The 21,612-nt window shown below is 43.6% G+C and overlaps 1 protein-coding gene across 3 annotated transcripts in view; it reads left to right on the top strand.

The window, feature by feature from the left end:
• Positions 1–21,612, top strand: part of LAMA3 (laminin subunit alpha 3) — a 257,294-nt gene that overhangs the window by 164,754 nt on the left and 70,928 nt on the right. The window contains exons 33-39 of one of the 3 annotated variants that reach the window (XM_027576786.2): positions 2,866–3,010; positions 3,680–3,820; positions 5,102–5,263; positions 7,720–7,818; positions 10,021–10,104; positions 15,411–15,641; positions 16,463–16,536. In XM_027576786.2, coding sequence (XP_027432587.1) covers positions 2,866–3,010; positions 3,680–3,820; positions 5,102–5,263; positions 7,720–7,818; positions 10,021–10,104; positions 15,411–15,641; positions 16,463–16,471 — 871 coding nt within the window. In that variant the 3' untranslated portion in view covers positions 16,472–16,536. Of the gene's footprint in view, positions 1–2,865; positions 3,011–3,679; positions 3,821–5,101; positions 5,264–7,719; positions 7,819–10,020; positions 10,105–15,410; positions 15,642–16,462; positions 16,537–16,619; positions 17,018–19,547; positions 19,662–21,612 lie in introns of those variants that run through there. The other 2 variants (XM_027576783.2, XM_027576785.2) reach the window with 2 other exon arrangements.

Here is a 21,612-nt window from a genome sequence, read left to right on the forward strand (position 1 = left end):
CCTATGCGCTCAGTTGCTACTTGGGTGTGGAGTGAGGTCCAGAGCTTTAGCTTATGTCACTGACGTGGCCACATGGCCTCAGCCCACCTGTCCTCGCCAACACCATCTCACAGCATGCTGAAATACAGAGGCAAGGAATGATTTTGCTTCCATTTCTCCTCGTCTCAACAAGCAGCTTCCATGCTGCCCTCCCTGCAAAACACTCCAGTTCCTTTCTTTTCCACTCAAGTGAAGATATAAAAATAGGCTCCTCTATGCCTGTCCTCGCCTTCAAGGCCCGGGTCCAGGTCATTTGCTCCAGGGGCCCCTCTCGGCCTTGTCCACCCAGGGCATTCAGTATGTGAGTGGCTCCCTTGGCACCAGCACTCAGTTAAGGCACCTGTAAGCCAGAAGCCCTGCGTGTTTGCTAAAAGAAACATGGACTTTGGTTCGACAAGCTGCACAGTTGGCGGTTTGTGACAATAGCAAAGCCTGCACAGCATCCTTTCCTGCCAGCCGGGTGAGAGGAGTGGAGCCTGCTCAGGCTAAGTCAGGCCATCTCCAGGTTCCTCTCCTGGTCGAAGGTTCCTCTTTCTGACAATTTTGGTGGGCTGGGGCTGTCCGTGCTCTCTTCTTTCCCATCTCTAGACCACCAGAGTCTTGTGCTCCACCCTCACTACTCCCTCCAGAAATAGTCATCTGGCAACAGTCATTTTTTTTTTTTTTTTTTTTTTTTTTGCTGGACTGTCTGATTGCATTTAGTCCGAGATTCACAAGAAGAGAGCAGGTATTATCAATCAGGGCCTAGGAACACTCTGAGAGTGAATGCAAATTTGTGTGTATTAGAGAGAGAGGAAGAGAAGGAAGAGAAGGAAGAGAAGGAAGGAAGGAAGGAAGGAAGGAAATCTGTGAGTGGCCCATAATTTATCCAGCTTCCCAGAAGAGTCTCTGACCCTCTTCCAAAGTTTCCATCCACCACACTGGAGTGATCACTTCAAGCAGAAAGTTGACCCTTTCTATTTATATTGCCATATGTATGATTTGGAGACCATTTGCTTCCTTACAAAAATAATTTCTACAGGTATCAGGTGGGGAGGAAGACAAGGGGATGGGCCTGGACCTGAAATGACATTTGGCCAGCCAACAGGCCTTGCAGGTAAAACACTGTGTCTTTTTAGGTGTGCAAAGTGGGATAAAGGGAGTCCCATTCACTCCCTTAGCCAATGCCATTGCAAGAGTAATAATAGCAAATTCTTATATGTGTGCATGGCCCTGCTCTAAGGCTTTTCCATATATTATTTTATTTAATTTTCACAATAATCTTACAAAGTCGATATTATCGTCTCCATGTTTACAGATAAGTAAATTCAGCTGTAAAGAAGTTCATTTGCTCAAGGTTCTATATCCAGTAAGTAGCAAAGCTGGGATTCAAAGGTAGGCTGCCTGGTCTCCAGTGCGTGTTCTTAATCAAACACAAAATTCTGTACTCGTTATAAGCAGATATTTGCCAAAGACAAACTTAGTGGGAAATCAAGTTAGATTTCTTTTTCAGGATGGTCCCTTGGGTAAGATATTTTAACAGGTATTGTAGAAGTTGATGATAAAATATTTCATATCAGAATATACTCCCGGGGCACCTGGGTGGCTCAGTCGGTTAAGCAGCTGCCTTCGGCTCAGGTCATGATCCTGGGGTCTTGGGATGGAGCCCTGCATCCGGCTCCCTGCTCGGCGGAGAGGCTGCTTCTCCCTCTCCCTCTGCCTGCCATTCGGCCTACTTGTGTTCTCTCTCTATCTCTCTGTCAAATAAATAAATAAAATCTTTAAAAAAAGATCTCTTAAAAAAAGAATATACTCCCAACGTTCCGATATAAAGCACATTTCCTAGTACTTTCTTTAGACCTACAAAAGAAAAGATCAGCATGTGGGTCCCACCAGACATCAGCCGTGGAGCTCTGTGGTTGAGCTTCGGAAGGCTGGCCCCCACTTCCTCTTTCTGTCCTCACCCCACGGGGTGGTGAGCTTCTCTGTTCTGCTAGCAGCCCGCCGCTTTTCTCCCTCTGTCAGCTTCTGTGCTTTCCCCTCCACTCTTGTGGTTTAGTACACAGATGTGTGGATGGCTCCTTGCTCCCCACAGAGCCTTCCTTGGAGCCCAGGCACAGCCCTGCCCACTCCAGCATCCACTCTGGTGCTCAGGCTGGACAACCGAGGGTCTTCTTTGCCTTCCCCTCTTCTGTTCCCTCGTCCAGAACATTATAAGCCCCAGCAACCTCATCCCAAAATGGCTTGGAACCCACCCCTCCTCTCCATGCCAAGTGTCTTTGCCCTAGTTCGCCCCCGCTCCCTCTAGACTCCAGCCACACTCTTTCCTACTTAAAACTTTTCAAGATGGCGATTCCTTGTCCAAGAGCTCTCCATGTGCCAGGCACAGCCTCATCTGACTCCACAGGGGTCCTGCGAGGCAGCAGCTAGCAATTTTCCCCTTTCACAGATGAGGATCTGAGGCCTTAGCAAGTTATTAAGATACTGTAGCTGTTGTGTGCCAGAGCTGCTCATTACTCCGGCCAGAGGGCCTTCAGTGCCCAGGGCTCAACTACCTCGCTCCATTGCCAATGGACTGTGTCAGAAGGGCCAGCATCTCCGTCCATCCACATGAGCTGCCTCCTGGGCCTCCCTCTTCAGTTCATGGGTCAGCTTTTTCCGCTCATCCACCCTCTGTTCTTTCTGTCTGGGACACCCACCCCCACGACACTTGTCCTTCTAGGCTCAGCTCAGGCATCACCTCCCCCAGGGAAGCAGAGTCAGAGCTGCTCTGCTACAGCGCAGGTGGACCTCAGAACTGTGTGGGAAAGATGATGAAAGCTTTTGCCTCCTTTGCCTCGAATATAGGTGCAAGCCCAGAGTCACAGGGCGACAGTGTGACCGGTGTGCTTCCGGGTTTCACCGCTTCCCCGAGTGCCTTCCTTGCCATTGCAACAGGGATGGGACTGAGCCAGGAGTCTGTGACCCAGGTACTGGAGCTTGCCTCTGCAAGGTAAGACAGAACATGCAATATCAGGGACGTCAGCCACTGGTCAGTGAGGAAGTTCTTCGTGTTGAGTCAACATATAAAAATATATGGGAAGTGGGACTGACCTGTAATTGATTTCCAAAATGCATGTAGCATTTAAGAGTTCTTAGCTCATTTGATAGAAATAGTTAGAAGGGAAGACCCCTCTTATCCTTTGGAGAATCACAAGACAGGTATGGACCCTTTCCAGAAAAACTGACACAAACCTTAGTCTACAATTTTAAGAGGTTCATAGATTCCCGGGAAGCTTATTCCCAGCTCGTAGACTCCAGGTTAATAATCTGCTCCAGGGTGTTCTGTCAGGTGGTAGGAGAGCTTCTAAGTCCCAGCAGATGTTTTGAGGTGGTAGTAAGTGGGGTGAACCAAGACCCCCATATTGTGAATCCTCATGCTGCTATTTCTCTACCTTCAAGATTCCAAGGGGCATCTTGTGAGATCTAGAAAATTCTCTCTTTTCACTTGAGTGTGGTAGAAGAGTTTAAAAAATTAATGTGACAGAAAAGCTTAACAATGATGTAACTATTCATATTTTGTTAGCATCCACGTTCTAACATCTGAATTGGCACTTAAGCTAGCTGCAATCAGGGAAACTTCAGAGGAAATGATCTCTCGTTTCATGTTTTATTTCAATAGGAGAATGTGGAGGGTACAGAATGTAATGTGTGTCGAGAAGGATCGTTCTACTTGGACCCAGCAAATCCCAAGGGTTGTACCAGCTGCTTTTGCTTTGGAATAAATAATCATTGTCACAGTACACATAAAAGAAGAGCTAAGGTATGCAAGGGATTAGAAGTTTTGTTTTTAGTTAGTACTTCCGAATGGGGAAGAAGTGGATTGTCATGAAGCATGAAGGGCTTGTGGAGATTTTATATGTTACTTTGTTAAAGGGTTAAGCTTTGCCCACGCCGTTCCTCGGTTTGCGGTGTTCTTCCCTCAGATGTTCTCATGCTCAGTGCCTCAGTTTGTCTGGTGGGCTCAAGCGTCCCCGGCTTAGAGGGGCCTTCCCTCACCACTCCCTATGAAGCTCACCCTTCTTAGTGTACTCTAGCATTTATCCCTCCCTGACATACTATACATTTAGTTATAAAATTTGTTTATTATGTAGCTTCCTCCAACACTAGCATGTAAGCTCCTGATACGTTCCCGGTGCCTACAGCAGGATCCAGAATATAGTAGGTGCTCAATAAACACTCATCAGCTAAATAGAGTTAATTGATCTTCCCCCTCGCTTCTTCTTATCTGCTTGTTTTCTTTCTGTCTCACCTACTTTACATGAATATTTAAGTTAAATTTTTAAATTATTTATGTGTTTTTAAATTAACTCCACAAAACTAAAACTTTTGTTGCCTCCATTATTCCATGAACCAGCAGTCTCGTGCTCGCTTTCTTTGTATGAGTAATGTCTTATGTCCAACAGATAGTCAAGGAAAGATTATTTTATATATTCCATTCCCAAAAGGAATGTAGGCTTGTAGTTAAGGAAAAGCAATTAGTTTGTAAATCCACGGAAGTCTTCTACCCACAGAGGAACCTGGAAGCATTATTCCTAATCAATGTCCTGTCAGTTCCTTTTATTTCCCCCCTCATTATTTAACTCTTGGCTTCCTTGATGATCAGGGAAATATTTAGTTATGAGGATTTATTTTGAGAAAAGTAATGATAACAGGCCATTGTATTCCCCCTCACATTTGCTCCCTAAGGAGCTCACCATTAAAATGTGCCCACAGTCCTAGTTATTATTCCCACACTTATTTATATCTATTGCTCGGACATTTATTGAACACCTACTAAATGTCAAGAACCAGGATGGGTGCTGGGATACAAAGATAAATCCCACATATGTATGGTCACCGCTGTCTGAGAACTCCTAGTTGTCATGCGTCAGCGGGAGGCAGTGCTGGCTGAGAGTTCTGTGCAAGCTCAGGAGGAGGCATATAAAGGAAACCTCTGGAACAAGATGGCCGCCCCAAGGTTCTTTCTATTCTGCGTAATTCAGCCATCACCAGAGACGCTGCAGGCACACACATGTTTCCATCAATTGCTCTTGTGTTCCAGTTTGTGGACATGATAGGTTGGCGCCTGGAGACGGCAGACAGAGCCAACATCCCTGTCTCCTTCAACCCGGGCAGCAGAAGCGTGGTTGCAGACCTCCAGGAGCTGCCCTCCACAGTCCACAGTGCATCCTGGGTTGCACCTCTCTCCTACCTGGGAGACAAGGTAAGGACATCCTTTTGTTCTCCTGAGCCCTCGCTGCGCCTCCTCCGTCATGGCGTGAGCATCATTTCCTGTTCGGAAGGAAGCATCAGGAAGTTCGGGTTACTAAAACTGAAGAAATTAGATGAGCTACAAATGCAGAAAAGATGCTGCCCTCCCCTGGGAGGGGCTGAGGGCCTAGGAGCCTCATGTACCCAACATGCGTTAGCTCCGCCAGTGAAGGAAATCATGCATAATGTTTTTCTCCATTTTTACTTAACCATTTAAATAATATCTGTTGCAAATGGGACATGTGTGCTTTTAAATGTCAGTGCTAAGAATTCTTTGTTTTAAAGCAGAAGAAAGGCTCCTTGTCAGGAAAACAAAAGCTGAAAAGTGACTCACGAGCTTATTAAAAGAAGCGCGGGATCCGCAGGCAGCTTGGCTGTCATTAGCCGAATCACATGCAGTTAGCGAGACACTCCTCGGGGAGCTTATAAACGAGTTACTCTTCCTTTGCTGCATAAATTGGCATAGCCTGGCCCCCTACACTCATTTTGGAGGACAGACGTGTGGGCTTCCTGTAGAAACATTATCAGGTAACATATGCATCTGGGTAGCAGAGGGTAGAGTGTTCTAGAAGGTGTAGATTTCACAGGGCCCAGCGCAGGAGGCACCATATTCTCTTAGAATCACTAAATATTAGGGCCTTGTCAGCCTGAGGTCTGTAATTCTATCTTCTGGTTGAAGGACTTTGGGTTTTGACCTTTGAGTGTGGGCAACGTTGCTCCTCTTATATAACCCCTCTCCTCCCCTCACTTAATGCCCATCTTCACCTCCACATGCGAGCCCACATATAGCTCATCTATCACTATGCAAACAATTGACCCAAAATGGTGCAGCTTAAAGCAATAGTCCTCTTGCCCAGTTTCTGTGGATCAGGAATTCCGGAGTGGATGGCTCAAGGTCTCTCCTAGGGTCGTGGGCAAGATGTCAGCCAGGGCTGGAGTCACCAGAACTGGAGGGTCCACTTCCAAGCTCAGTCATGTGGTTGTCATAGGCTTCTGCTCCTTGCTGGTTGCTGAGCCAAGGTCTCAGGGCCTCATCACCTGAGGCCCCCAGGTGGTGCCTGAGGGTCCTCCTGACAGGACACCTGGCTTACCTTAAAATAACCAATAGAAAGAGAGAGAGAGAGAAAGAAAGAAACTCAAAATAGGGGCACCTGTGTGGCTCAGTTGGTTAAGCAACTGCCTTTGGCTCAGGTCATGATCCTGGAGTCCTGGGATCGAGTCCCACATTGGGCTCCCTGCTCAGTGGGGAGTCGGCTTCTCCCTCTCCCACTCCCCCTGCTTGTGCTCTCTCTCTCTCTTGCTGTCTCTCTCTCTCTCAAATAAATAAATAAAATCTTAAAAAAAAAGAAAGAAACTCAAAATAGAAACCACAGTCTTTTTATGACCTAATTTCAGAAATAACATACCCTCACTTCTGCCATATTCTATTCATTAGAAGCCAGTCACTAAGTCCGGTCCATACTCGAGGAGGAGAATGAAGCTCCACCTCCTGAAGGCAAGAGTATCAAAGAATTTATGGACATATTTTAAAAACCACCTTAGCCCATCAGAAAGGCAATATTTAATCTCCATAGGATGATTTAAGATGTTATCCTGGAATACTTCCAGACTCTAAGATCATAACTGCGACTTTGTCAGGTTCCAGTTTCTAGGGGACTTCAGTAAATTGGGGGCCCAGAAATGCTACTCCCTTTGCCCTGCTCCAAGTTATTTGTGTTTTTCAAGAAGGGCATTCTGTCCTGCCCCACCCTGAGGTGATATTGCCTCCATCTCTCAATTACGCTTCTCTTGACTGGTTTTTACCTTGAGGGTGGGAAGGGTCAGGACCGGAGGTGAAGTAGCTGTCACAAAACTATAACCTTAGGCCTCCACCATGATCATGTCATGAAGGTGGCATTGAGAAAGGGTCCCATAACTGCTGGAGCAGTCGGATATGGCTTACGTATGATCACGTAGGAAACACCATCTGCTCTCAGGGGAAGTTTTTAAAAAAAATTTATTTCTAGAGGTTCATTTTGTAACAGATAGATATTAACTAATTCTCTCAGTGAAATAAGAAACAAATGACCTAGATTTCTTAGGATAGCTGTAGGTTAAACGAACACTGGTTTAGTAGTCATCGAGAATAGGAGGATCTTACTTCTTTCTGTGTGACTAGTTTTTTTCTTTTTAAGAGAAGCGTCTTCTTGCTTGTAAAACCATCATGTTCACGCGAAACATTTTAAATAATATAAAATGGTACAAAGTAGAAAGTTAAAGTACCATCTTCAATTCCTTGCTCCCAAGATGACTACGAACAGGTTGATGATATCTTTCCAGATCTTACGTGCCTGTGTGCTTTTTATGCGGGTTGATGTTGCCATAGGCTCTTCTAATGCTTGTGCTCTGATCCTGTAATTTCAATTTTAGGTTTCTTCATATGGTGGCTACCTCACCTACCAAATCAAGTCCTTTGGCCTTCCTGGAGACATGGTTCTTCTGGAGAAGATGCCGGATGTGCAGCTTGTTGTAGGTGTCGGAACGCAGCCTGAGTGCCTGGAAGGGGCTGGAAGGGGCAGTGGTAGTTGGTTGCTGATCCAACTTTAGGACATTTTGTTAAATGGCCTATAAAAAGATTGGATTAAGTCATTTCCAATATTTTGTAGAAGTTGAAAGGGACGCTGAGAGCAGGTAAACCCCTCCTCAAGATTCTGCTTCCCCTGCCCATCCAGCCTCCATGGTTTCTCTTGTCTCCCCTTCCCAAAGAGCATACCTATATCTCATGCTTGCTTCTCCTAAGTTATTGCTTCATGTAATGTCTCTATCTTTCAATTTAGTCTCACCAGTGTTTTTGAGACCTCCTGTTGGCAAGGCCACATTGCTGGGCTCATAAAGGACAGGTGATCCCTGTTCTTCACTAAAGTGTGAGCTAAGAGAGGTGATGGAAGAAATATGCATATAGCTATGATCCACTGAACAGTATGTATTTGAGGTGCGGTTCAGCCAAGGCTCTGTTGGAGCTGGGGTCCAAGTGCGGTCTTATGTAGTTGAGAAACCCTCAGAAGGCTTCGTGGAAAGGGTTAATCTTGAGCCAGACCTTTCAGCATGGGCATGACAGGAGAAGCGCCCTCCCAGGGGCAAAGAAGAAGATAAACCACGGCAGAGGGGCAGTGCCCAAGGGGTGACCTGTCCAACTTGGCTGTGACTATGACTCGGGAGTCACTGATTCCCGAGTCATAGAAAACAAGCCTGGAAGGGTACAAAAGAGGATGTCTAATGCTATGCTAAGGAATTTGAGTTCATGTAGACAGCAGGGAGCCACTTTGGTTTTTTGAGAAGAGAAGTGACATCTATACACTATGTACCAGCTACACAATCTAGAACTGCAATCTAGAAAATTCCTTGTCACATTCCGTGTCCATGTCATATTCTGCTTTGAATCTCCAACAGTCCAGAGCCCAGTGTCTTGAACACAGGTTGAAGTGCCCAAGCCTGAACTTGATTCTGTCTCTGGCTTAAGTGCTGTGGTTAATGCAGTGCAATTACAGCTTCCTGAACGTTCCTGTTTGTGTGTCCTTCACCGTAGGATAGGGACTAGCAAGTCTCACACATCTTGTCACAGCTGAGAGCCTTGCATTCTGGTAGATTTTCATGTTTAGGCACTGCTGTGTTGTGTTTTGTTGTTACTGGCACCCAAATTTGTTGAACTGTTGTTTTAAAAACTACAAGGAACCTTCGTAAAACATCTTGAAAATGAAGCACCAGAGATTTTAGAGGAAAGATAGCTCCACCATAAAGATACCATCCTGGCAGTGCTGTATTTCAGTTTCCTATTTTTCTCAGAATATCTCAAGCTCCAGCCATTAGTATACCAGTATATTTATTGCCAAAGAGTTTATTACACAAACAGTTGGAATTCATGGAAAAGCAATGACCAGAATTTCTCCTTAATTTTAACTCTGAACATGGAAAATAATATAGGCTCATGAAACATTCACTCTGCTGCTGTGTTCCAAACCACTGTAATTAAAAGCCTATGGGGCATGTTTCTTAAATGAAGGTTTTCAGTGATTTGTGATGGCAGATAATGGTCTTCTTTCTGAAACACCAGCACTAGTGTATGGAACCCTTTTGGGTTTGGGGCTACAGCAGAAAAGCCGGGGTTTTTTTGTGTGGGTTTGGGGTGGAGGTGCTGATGGTGTGGGCTGACCTTCCCATTATGCCCTGTTACGAATCCCTAAAGAACCCCTGCTATGGAGAGGGGGGGTTCAGAGGCTGAGAGTGAGCAAGGCTGGATCCCACAGGGAGTGGGCTGCAGGGCTCTCCCTCTTGCACGTGGCCTCTTTGTGGCTCCCTGTCTACACAGCCCTTCCTCCCACCCCACCCTCCTCACAAACTCAGCCACCGAAGCAGTTTCTTGCTACCAAAGTGTGGTTCTATCAGCTGTAATGGAATGCACCTCATACATTGACTGCCAAGCATGGTTTTTGTAAATCATCATCATCCATCTTTTTGGCCACTTTCAGTCAAGGGGATTTTCCTATTTGTGAACATGCACTGTATTAGGTATTATTTTTCTGTTTCCATTCACTAATCCTTTTGCCAGTCTGTTCATTTCACTATTTATTAGAATCAGGCATTCCATATAATGCAGATCCATAGAAATTTGTTCTTATCAGTTATAAAGCTCAAAATATCTCAACCATGGCATTGATGTTTTTCTTTACACAGGGTCAGCACATGTCCATCATCTATGAGGAACCAAGTAACCCACGACCAGACCGGCTGTTTCATGTGCGTGTGCAGGTGGTGGAGGTAAAGGAAAAATGTACATAAAATCGTTCTTGATGATCCTCTTGTTCTACGCCTTAGTTCTTTCAAGCAATTATGATTTTTTACTTATTTTATGAATTTAAAATGTTAATTATATTTATATACATATAATTCATATATATAAATTTAAAATATAAATTATATAAAATATACAGAGTTTCATCCTCACAGGGCTTTGTTTATATTATCTGTATGGCACTTAACGTAGTCTCCCCTCCCCTGTCTTAGAGGTAATTATCCTTGTCTTATAAACCCTGTGAGCTTGTAAATGCTATTATGTTCCTCTCTCTCATCCTCATGCCTTCCTCAGTGGCCAAGAAATGCTTGGGATGAACGGATAGAAAAGCCACAGAAACGTCTAACACCAAAAGAAGTAGGACTAACATAGATAAATAAAGGAAAGCTTATCAAATCATAAAACATTATATTACATTTACTTGGTTATGAGAACTTCTTTAAAATAGCATTCCGTTTGTATTATTAAATATGTCCAATACCTCAAGGTGATACTTTTCAAGTACTTTGAACTTGTAGACCTATTTTAACATTTCTGCACAGGTCCATCCATACAATGGATGGACCATCCATACAACCTATTTGGCGATAAATGAAACAAAGTATTGATACCTAGGACAACATGGATGAACCCCCAAAGCAACATACTAAGTGAAAGAAGCAAGACATAGACCACATAGTGTGTGATTCTATTTATATGAGAGTAGCCATGCCAGCAGAAATGGTGGGGTAGGAACCCCCAGAAATTCTCTTTCATTAAAGCAATGAGAAAACTGGCAAAAATGGTCAGAATCGACTGTTTAGAACTCTGGAAATTGACCATAGGCTTGCAGCAATCTGAAAAGTGTTTAATCAAGAAAACTGGCTGAATCTTGGTAAGAAGCTCAGGCCCTGTGGCAGTCGGCTTACTCTGTTCCCATTCCTCACCCATACCTCCACAGTAGCCTTAAAAAGCAATAGCCCACCAGCAAGGTGAAAGCCAGTAGCCCAGTGGCCACGAAGGGAGACAGAATGGTACTGGAACTTATGCAAAGCCTCACTCCCAGAGAACTGTCATGAGTTGACCTGCCTGGAGGTTTTCTGGAAGATGCTACTTCCAAGACTGCCTTTGTTTGACCTGACTTGGAGCTTCCCCAAAATTAAAAGCCTTTTCCCTAGTAGGGGTGTCACTGAAAACCTTTAGAGGTAGTTGCTTAACTTCGTAGCTGGCTGAGGTGACAGATAATAGTTGGGGCTAATAATAGGCTAATCACAAAGCTTAAAATAAAAATCTGGGAATGAGGTATACATCTAGGGGCTTTGAAAAGCTCCAACACAATCGTGGAAAGGTAGAAGGCCATATACCTCTGACTCACCTGACAAGACCCTAAGCCTTCACCTCTGACTCACCTTGAGGCTCTGAGCAAGCAGGAAGTGAAGGCTAAAGTAGAGTTGTTAGCTGCCTGGCTGAGTGTTGAGGGGTCCCTCAACATACCCACAGAACACTTTTGCAATGACTAGGAGACTTTGGTTTTAGGCATTTAAAGAAATCTCTGTCCAGTCACTAGCTGACCACTAAGCTAACCAAGCAGAGACTTTAGTGGCCATACATGACAAAGAATACAGATTTTACAGAATTAGTTCAGAAAAGTCATTAAACAAAGACACAAACAACAACAGTAAACAGTTACAGCAACAAATTCTGGGGAGGGGAAGAAATATGATTTCCTGAATTGCCACATTACATTATGTTAAATGTCCAGTTGTCATAAGTAAATAAATAAACAAACAAACAATAAAAATTTTTTTGAGACTTGAAAAAGAAACAGGAGAGCCTGGTCCATACACAGGGGAGAAAGGCAATAAATATAACTGTCCCTGAGGAAGCCCAGACATTGGACTTACTACACAAAGACTTTAAATCAACATACATCAAAGAACTAAAGAACACCATGTCTAAAGAACTTAAGGAAAATATGAGAATAATATCTCACCAAATAGAAAATACCAATAATGAAATAGAAATTATTAAAAAGAACCAAATAGAAATTTTGGGGTTGAAAATTACAATAACCAAAATGAAGAATTCACTAGAAGAGCTGCTATGGACTGAATTGTGTCCTCTCCAAAATTATGTGTTGAAGCCCTGATCTCTAGTTTGAGTGTATTTGGAACAAAGAAGTAATTAAGGTTAAATAAGATCATGAGGGTAGAGATGTGATCTGATAGAATTAATGTCCTTATAAGAGATCCCAGAAAACTCTCTCTGTCCACCAACTAAGGTCCCAGTGAGAAGGCAAGCATCTGTGAGCTAGCAAGAGAGTTCTCACCAGGGACCAAACTGGCTGGCATCTTGATCTGGGATTTCTAGCCTCCAGAACCGTGAGAAAATATATTTCTCTTATTTAAGCCATTGAGTCTATAGTACTTTCTTATGGCAGCCAGAGCTAAGACAAGGGCTCAGCAACAGAGTTGAGCAGGCAAAAGAAAGGAGCAGCAAATCTGAAGATCAACTGAGATTATCCAGTCTGAAGAACAGAAAGTACAAAGAATGAAGGAAAACAAAGACCCTCAAAGACATGTGAGACCCAATCAACTGTACAACATATGCATAATTGGAGTAACAGAAGGAGAGGAGAGAAAGGGAGAGAAACAATATTTGAAGAAATAATGGCTGAAAACTTCTCAGATTTGATGAAAATCATTAATCTACACATCCAAGCTCAACCATCTCCAACTAGGATAAATGCGAGAGATCCACACACAGAAACATCATAGTAAAGATTCTGAAAGACAAAGACAAAGAATCTTAAAAGCAGTGGGAGAGAAGCACTTCACATCCAAGGGTTCTCAATAAGGTTGACATCTGACTATTCACCGGAAACCATGGAAATTGGAAGACAATGGGGTGGCATTCAATGTGCTGAAAGAAACACACCGTCAACAAAGAATTACATAAACAGCAGAATGTCCTTCCAAAATGGAGGAGAAAGGAAAACATTACATTATAAACAAAGCCGAGAGAATTCAGTGCTAACCAACCCTCCTTGTAAGAAATAATAATGGGAATCTTTTAGACTGAAATGAAAGGACACTATAGACAATAGCTTCAATACGTATTAGAAATGAAGAGTGCTAGTAAAGGTAACTATATAAGTAAATATAAAAGGTAGTAAAAATATATCTTTTGTTTGTAACTTTTTTTTCTTCTGATTTAAAAGGTAACGGCTTAAAGCAATAATTATTGTTCTGTGTGGATCGGCATACAATTTATAAAGACGTGATGTATATGACAATAATAGCACAATAGAGAGGGGGAGGAAATGAAGTGAATAGAAGCAAAGTTTTTGTGGACTATTGAAATCCGGTTCATATTTACATAAATGGCCCAGCATGGGCAAATCTATAAAGGCAGAATATAGATTAGTGGTTGCCTGGGGCTCTGAGTGGGACTAGGTAGTAAATACAAATGGGCACAAAGGTTCTTTTTCTGGGGGATGAAAATGTAAAACTATATTGTGGTGATGGTTGTATACTTCTATAAATTTACTAAAAATTGTATACTTAAAATAAGGGACTATTACTGTATGTAAATCATACCTCAAGCTGTTAAAAATTTAAACTAAAATCATATTACTATCATATTTATATGTAAATAACAGTAGTTACCATTTATTGAATGGTGACTATGTGCTAGGCACTGTGCTGAACACTTTATATACATTATATTATTTAATTTGCTTTAATATTCATCATAGTTCTGAGAGATTAGGTATTACTATGCCCATTTAAGAGATGTGGAAACCAAGTTTAAAGGAGGCAGCAGAATATAAAGTTATATATGAAAAGATCTCAACATCACTAATCATAAGAGAAATGCAAATTAAAACCACAATGAGATACTACCTTATAGTCATTGAAATGGCTACTATTAAAAAAATAAAAAACAGAGGCGCCTGGGTGGCTCAGTCGTTAAGCGTCTGCCTCCGGCTCAGGTCATCATCTCAGGGTCCTGGGATCGAGCCCCACATCGGGCTCCCTGCTCCAAGGGAGGCCTGCTTCTCCCTCTCCCACTCCCCCTGCTTGTGTTCCCTCTCTTGCTGTGTCTCTCTCTGTCAAATAAATAAATAAAATCTTAAAAAAAAATAAAAATAAAAAGACAGAATAACAGGGGTTAGGGAGGATGTGCAGAAATTGGAACATCTGTGTACTGTTGGTGAGACTATAAGACAGTGTAACCACTGTGGAAAACAGTATTCAGGCTCCTCAAAAATTTAAAGATAGAATGACTATATGGTCCAAGAATCCCGCTTCTGGGTATATATCCAAAAGAATTGAAAACAGGGTTTTGAAGAGCTATTTGCATACCCATATTCATTGCAGCACTGTTCACAGTAGATCAGAGGTGGAAACAACTGAAATGTCTATTAATGAATAAAGCAAATATGATATACACATATATTGGAATATTCTATAATCTTGTCACTTGCTAGAATATGACAGTTCTAGTTAGGTAGATGCTGGAGAATAATGTGATGACATTATGCTAAGCGAAATAAGCCAGTCACAAAAAGACAAATACTGCATGATTCCACTTATATGAGGTATTTAAAGTAGTCAAATTCTTAAAATCAGAAAGTAGAATGGTGGTTGCCAGGAATGGGGGGGGCAGGAAATGGGAGTTATTGCTTAATAGGTACAGAGTTTCTCTTTTGCCAGGTGATAAAGTTCTAGACATCTGTTGCACAACAATGTGAATAAAATTAACACTATTATACTGTACACTTAAAAATGGTTGAGATTGTAAATATTATATTATGTGTTTTTTTACTACTGTAAAAGTAAAATAAAATAATATAAGTGTGTATGTGCAAGAAAAGATTGTGCTTTCTGTCCCAATTATTTACATTTAATGGATGATCTAACTGCATGACCCAGGGGTTTCCGTGTGCCTCTCTCCCATTTCATTCTCACTCAGTGTGTGCTTGCACCCACAAAAGTACATTGTAAAATAAGTATAACACTGGGAAATCTCATTTCATTTTACTGTTCCTTATTTCCTGACTTCATTTTTCCCCTTTCATGTGGCACTCTCTTCTTGGGAATAACGCGGGACACCTGACTTCTGAATACAAATCCACTGTCTTCTTACTCCATTCTATTCTGTTCTGTTCTGTTCTTCCATATGCATTGTAAATGTCTTTCCTTTGACTTGTGCTGGGTGTCTGCCTCTCTGAAACCCCCAGAAGTGAGCTTGCCGAAGGGAAACCGTGCCTCTCTGTTTTCACATGTAGGGAAACTTCCGACACGCCAGCAGCGGTGCCCCGGTGTCCCGGGAAGAGCTGATGATGGTACTATCTAGACTGGAAGATGTGCGCCTCCGAGGCCTCTACTTCACTGAGACCCAGAGGCTCTCTCTGAGCGGGGTGGGGCTGGAGGAGGCCTCTGACACAGGAAGTGGACGCAGATCACATAACGTCGAGATGTGTGCCTGCCCCCCTGACTACACTGGTGACTCATGCCAGGTAGGAAGTTCTCCTCGCCTGTAAAATACGCCCTGGGGCTTGTGTGGCACCCGGCACTGCTGGATGGTCTGCAACACTTTGCCCGCCGGACCAGTGTCTACTGGGCTCTAGCCTCTATCGTCCCTGGACCACCTCCAGGTCTTACATAGGAAAAAGAAATGACAAACATCTCAAATTCCACAGGAAGGCCACAGGCACCTGATGATGGGTTCTGGGGGTTGTTGAAATCGGGACTTTCCAGGAAGTAGGAAGGAGCCCGCCAGTGGGCATCCCAGGATTTGAGCCACTGCCTTCCCATTAGGTGACCTGGGGTTCTCAGGCTGTTCTCGAATGGAGGGTCCCTCTGACACCTGCCGCTGCTAGACTCAGAGCCCAGAGATTGTCCTGATCCTTCCAGGGGAAGTTGCGGCCCAATTTCCTTGCTCCCAGCAGACCTTCATGTGAGGCTCAGCCAGGCTGACTTGGCCTCAGATGATTAAAATGTGCCATAAAATGAAACCGTTTCATATCTCAAGCTGTAAGTATGTTCTCTTCCTAACGGGAGGGAAAGAAAGCACAATGTTTAGTGCGGTTATTAGGAAATAGCAAACATTGTCACTCAGCGTATTCCCTACACCTGGTGTGTGTACACTCAGCAACATCCTTCCCTTTCTCTCCTAATCCCTCCGTAGCAGGAAGCCCCCAGGGGATCTGTGTGCAAGTTCCTTTTTTAACCTGCACATAGATGACCTGTTTTGGTTTTCTAGAGACTTCCGTCTTGTAACCTTTAGTCCACAGGTGCCTTCCTTCTTCTTTCCCCCTTCCTTCTATCTCTTTTCCAGCCTGCCTAAATAAAATCCTAGCCCCAGGGAAGGAGTGGAAGCTCTCCATTACCAGCCTCCTGCCCAGGGCGTGTTCTTTGCGCATGACTCAGCCTGTGATTTACAGCGGCTCTAATCGGCTAGTGCCGTCTGTGGGGTAAGGTGGGTAGAAGGGTGATGCCTGCCCCACCTCGCAGGAATTACAGAGCGGCATGCTTCCCTGTGGGACTGTTATGTGTGCTCTCTCACAGGCTGACTCATGGGTGAAGTTTACAGGTGGGGCCTCCTGCCGCAGACGGCCTGCCTCACCTGAGTCAGGCGGGCCTGGGCACCGAGCAGGAAGGGCAGGTATAAGAGGAAGAGGCAGAGGTTTGCGCGCAGCCAGCAGGACGCCCAGGGACCAGGATGCCCCCAGCAGTGAGGTGGTCAGCCAGGAGCGCCGGATGGCTGTGGATCTTGGGGGCAGCCCTGGGGCAGTGTCTGGGATATAATTCACAGCAGCAGAAGTTAGCGTTTCTTCAGCTTCCCGGTCAAAGCCATCTGCAAGCAACTTATGTGGACTTTAAACCCAGCCAGGTAACATCCCTTTTACGTTCTGGTTTGGGATGGGGAAGGGTTCCGAGCTTTGTGACATTTGGAAGTTAAGGGGATGAATGAGTTATGGGTGGGCTGGGGGAGGGGCCCGGAGCCTCCTTGTCCCGTTGACTGGCAGGGTTTATTAAGGTGTCTGACAGATTGCTCTCCTGAGCTGTTAACCACAAACCCTATAAACATCAGCCCACCTAGAAATGCCCAGACAGGCCAGAGTTTGAATGTTTGTGGGATGTTAGTACACTATGAAACTTTGTGCCCTTTGGAGAGTAATCCAAGCCCCAGTAGACCTCCAAATTCCGCTTAGAAGAAAATTTACCTATAGAGTAAACAACGAGAATCAGTGAAATCCGTGTTTAAGAAAAGTGATGAGATCAAGTTTGTGGAACACCTAACAAGACATGCTTCAATTTGCCAGGCATTAAACACTCATAAATTCTGTGCACTCGATCTCTCTCGCTCTCTCTCTCTGTCTCTCAACTTTCTGGATATTTACATGTATACTCAGAGAAATAGATCCTATGGCTCCTGAAATAGCCCTGAAAATATGATAGGGACATAATTTTCTCATTTGTACTACAAAAGTTTATTGGAAAAGTTATCCTGAAAAATTGTCACTTAAAAAAATGGTTAGTTGCTAAACCACTTTACTGAAATTGTATACTAGGATACATTCATTTTCATGTAGGGTAAGTCTTCAGTACAATCTGTGCGCTTTACAGAGGTGAGAGAATGATTATATTTCAGTAACTGACAAACGGTCTACCTAAGAGTCACGTGATAGGTACATAACTCTTGCAGGGGACTTTTTCTGTTTCTAATCAAAAGCAAATTAGGGTGGGTGGTTTCATTTTAATCAGGTTGGACTATCTTCCCTCCAAAGCATGTTTAATTGAGGCTTTTTACTCAGGCACGTTGTCATAAATGAACCACATATATTTATTTGGGTAATTTGTCCTTTACCAAATATGATTGTTTCATAAGCATGTAACATGATATATGGTGGTAATTAAGAGGTACTTAGTAGTACCTCTTAGAAGTAGAGAGTATTTGCTTGTAGATATCACCACCAGTGGCTCAATTTTGTTCGAACGTATCTCTCAGTCATGTTTTCAATTAAAGAACATTCCTTTCATACTTTGATTCTCCTGTAGACAAGCCTATTCATATAACACATAAAGCAATCTCATTTTTTGCAATAGCTTCTTTTGCCTAAACATGGCTTCTAATAGCTGAAGGGAAAAATATAGTGGAAATGATAATCTTGTTATTGTGTACAGTATGTAGTAATTGGTAATTTGGGGAGAAGCTCCAATCAGAAACTGGGATATTCTACTCTGGGGAGTACACGAGGCTTCTCTCTCCAGCCCTATCAGGTTGGCTGCTTCTTCTTTCCCATGTGATCAGGTAGAGCCTTTGAATAAATTACAATGGACTGTTCATTTAAAAATTTCCCTTGATTTTAGCTTCAGAGTCTTACAGACATAGTACCGTTTAAAGAGGATTAAATAAAAGATGATTTTTTATCTTGAAATATTATTTTTTTCTGGATATTTTAGATAGGGCATGTGAGGAGGTCAGTTAAAGAAACTGGGGGCAGCATTTGGTGTTGATCAGTGCACTGATGCACTCTGCCAAAATAAGCAAAATGTCTGTGATTCTCTTTAAAGACAGAAAAATATCTAAATAATTTTTAATGGCTGGTGTTGGAAGAATTGTTTCTTTTTCTTTTGGGCAGCATTCTTAACTAGACTCTTTTTTTTTTTAATATCAGTTCATCAAAAGAAAACTGTAATTCCTTTCATCCATATGAAAAATAATTGCTCATACTGGAAAGAGACAATGTGCTAGAGATAGAAATAATCAAAGCAGTATTGAACTAGAGAAGAAGACCACGCCCAGTGAGATTCCCTCCAGCTGGGTCTCTGGGTGTCCCAGCGGAACCGAACACCCCTGCAGGGTTCTGTAGAGAATGCAAGCATGTTCCCCTCCCTGGGGTTCCCTGTTGTCCATAGACCAGTGAGTGGCCGTGACATGATTCCTCTGCTTCTGCCGTTATTACATCGATCCCAGTGAAGACTCTTTAGTCCTCCTTCTTCCCATACCGCCTCGCCCTCCAGTCCAAACCGACCCTGGGAGATGAAATGCCTACCCAGCCCAAAGAGAACTTGAAGGGATTTGCCTAGAGACCCTCCCCACTAAAGACTGATATCCAGCCCTCCATTGCCCTAAATCAGTCGAAGGAGAGGAAGCCATTTCCACTCCTCCCCTTTCTCTGATGTCCCCCCACACATCTACTGCTCTGGCACAAGCACACATTCCTGCCGTGGTGTGGAAACAAGGTAGAACCTGACAAAAAAGAGCCAGTGGACTGGCTAGTGTTTGAAAGTAGAAATCCACATACCAACTAAAGGAGAAAAGATTGAACAAGTGAATGCTTGACAGTCAGAATTGTCACATGCTTTGGATAATAATTCTTTCTTTATATCGACTAAATGCTTTGTTTGAAAAATAGGGTTGTAGCCCTGGGTACTATCGCGATAACAAAGGCCCGTATACTGGACGATGTGTTCCCTGCAATTGCAACGGACATTCCAATCGATGTCAGGATGGCTCGGGAATATGTATCGTGAGTAAATTGATACTCTAGTGCTGCTAGCAGGCAATCTGTCTGTGTCTCTGTCCCCTCCCCCTGCCCACCCCCTCTCCCCTGGGTCCTGAGACATCAAATGTCACATTTCCAACCAAACCCTAAATAGAGGTTGCTATGTAAACGTAGGAGGCTCCAGTGTGATGATCAGGCTGAAATATTTTACATTCTTCTTTTTCCTCCATTTTAACATGTGCCATTGGAGAAGTTCTGTCTGTGAACAATGAAATTACACATTAGCTGCTAAATCTCTGCTTCACTGAATATTGCTAGTGGGTGCATCCTGGGACTTAATTCTTGCTGGAAGATAGGCAAATCAGAATCACCACTTTGGGCCCCCATTTTGTTGGAGTGGCAGGAAGTTGCAGGAGGGGAGCATTGTAGCTGTTAGATGAGCCATAGACTTAAGCAAGTAATGGGGGAGAAGATGCTAAGAAAGACTTAAGGGGTGTTCTCAATCACTCAAACACCAATCTTCCATGGCTACTGAGACAAAGTGGGCTTATATAGGAAGACAGCTGAAGTGAGTCCTTGCTGTCTATGGCTTATCCCCTGGAAAACAATCTTCTTTAACAATATTTAAAAAAATATTTCCCATAGAAAATTAGATTTTCAGGAAACTTTGCTTTTGTATCCTTTTTGGACATTTTTTATTCTGCCTTCCTCTCTTTCATCCCTGGGAACCAGGGCCTCCCTACCTTGAAGGAGAATGGACAGTGACAGAGAAAAGGAGAGAGCCTCAGTACCCCCCAGAAACACAAGCCCCTACTTATGCGGTGCTATTTGGAAATACATTCTTCTGGCACAGATTTCCTGTGCATTGTGTAATGCATCGAGAGTGTGTTTCAACTCTTTGAGTTCCTAGACTGTATTAAGCCAAGTTCAGCATGTCCCAGGGAACTGTTTCCTCTGCAAGATGGGACAGGCCAGGACAGAACATTGTTGTACAGAGCCTGATAGAATATTCTGTAGGACTTTAGCCTTGTAAATTCAAAAGGAGTAAAAGACATTGGGACAGACGATTTTTCAGCTCATAAGTATTCTTATATGATAGTTTATGCTTCGTACTGTATGTTGTGTGTAACACAGGTAGATGCTTTCATTTAAAATACATATTTATCTTGTCACCGACCTATTGTTAGATGTCGAGTCCATTTTACAAAAGCTGCCAAAGAACAAAGCAGGCATTCTCTGCAGTCCATTCACCCAGTGAAAGGATCACTGGTGAGTCATAATTCATCTGTTTTAATCAAACAGGAAGATTTTCTTTCCCATTTCCTTTCTTTGTAGCTCTGTCTTTACTTGTCCCTAATGGCCATATGGCCTCTAGAAAGAATTCATTCAGGAAACCCTTACTGAGCATTTGCTGTTGTGGGAGGTACTGAGCTAAATGCTGTGGTTAAAACCATTCGACATAATCCCCACTCTCAGAGGCCTGCTGTCCAGTGGGGAATGTGTCTGTGCATGTGCACACACACACACACACACACACACAGGCACGGAGCCCCTGCCTGCACTCACTTAACTGCTCAGCTCAGCGGCAGGCCCTGAGTGCTGCCATTACTCTCGTGGCGGGGGAGGGGGGGGAGGTGCCCACTGCATGGCAGCCAAGGATGCAGCCCTCATTCTCAAAGAACAGGAATGACGAGACCAAGTACTTGTCACCATCGAGTGGGCTGGGTCCTCTGCAGACTGGCTTTCACTGCTCAACGTCCAAAGTCAATTTCTGAAATCTGGGACCTTCACACATGCACAAATCTCCATGTTGTTTCAAGAACAAACTTTGAAGTTGGAAAGAAAGTCGCCTGGGTCCTTGCCAGCAAAGCTGTGTGCGTCCAGGAGCAGCAGGTCATGTGCTGCGTGGGCGCTGTCGGCCCTGAGGACCTGCAGGGACAGGCCTCTTCTCTTCGCCGAGGCCCTGCCTCTCCCT

This window comes from Zalophus californianus, chromosome 14 (assembly GCF_009762305.2).
Source record: "Zalophus californianus isolate mZalCal1 chromosome 14, mZalCal1.pri.v2, whole genome shotgun sequence".
Taxonomy (NCBI): Eukaryota; Metazoa; Chordata; class Mammalia; order Carnivora; family Otariidae; genus Zalophus; species Zalophus californianus.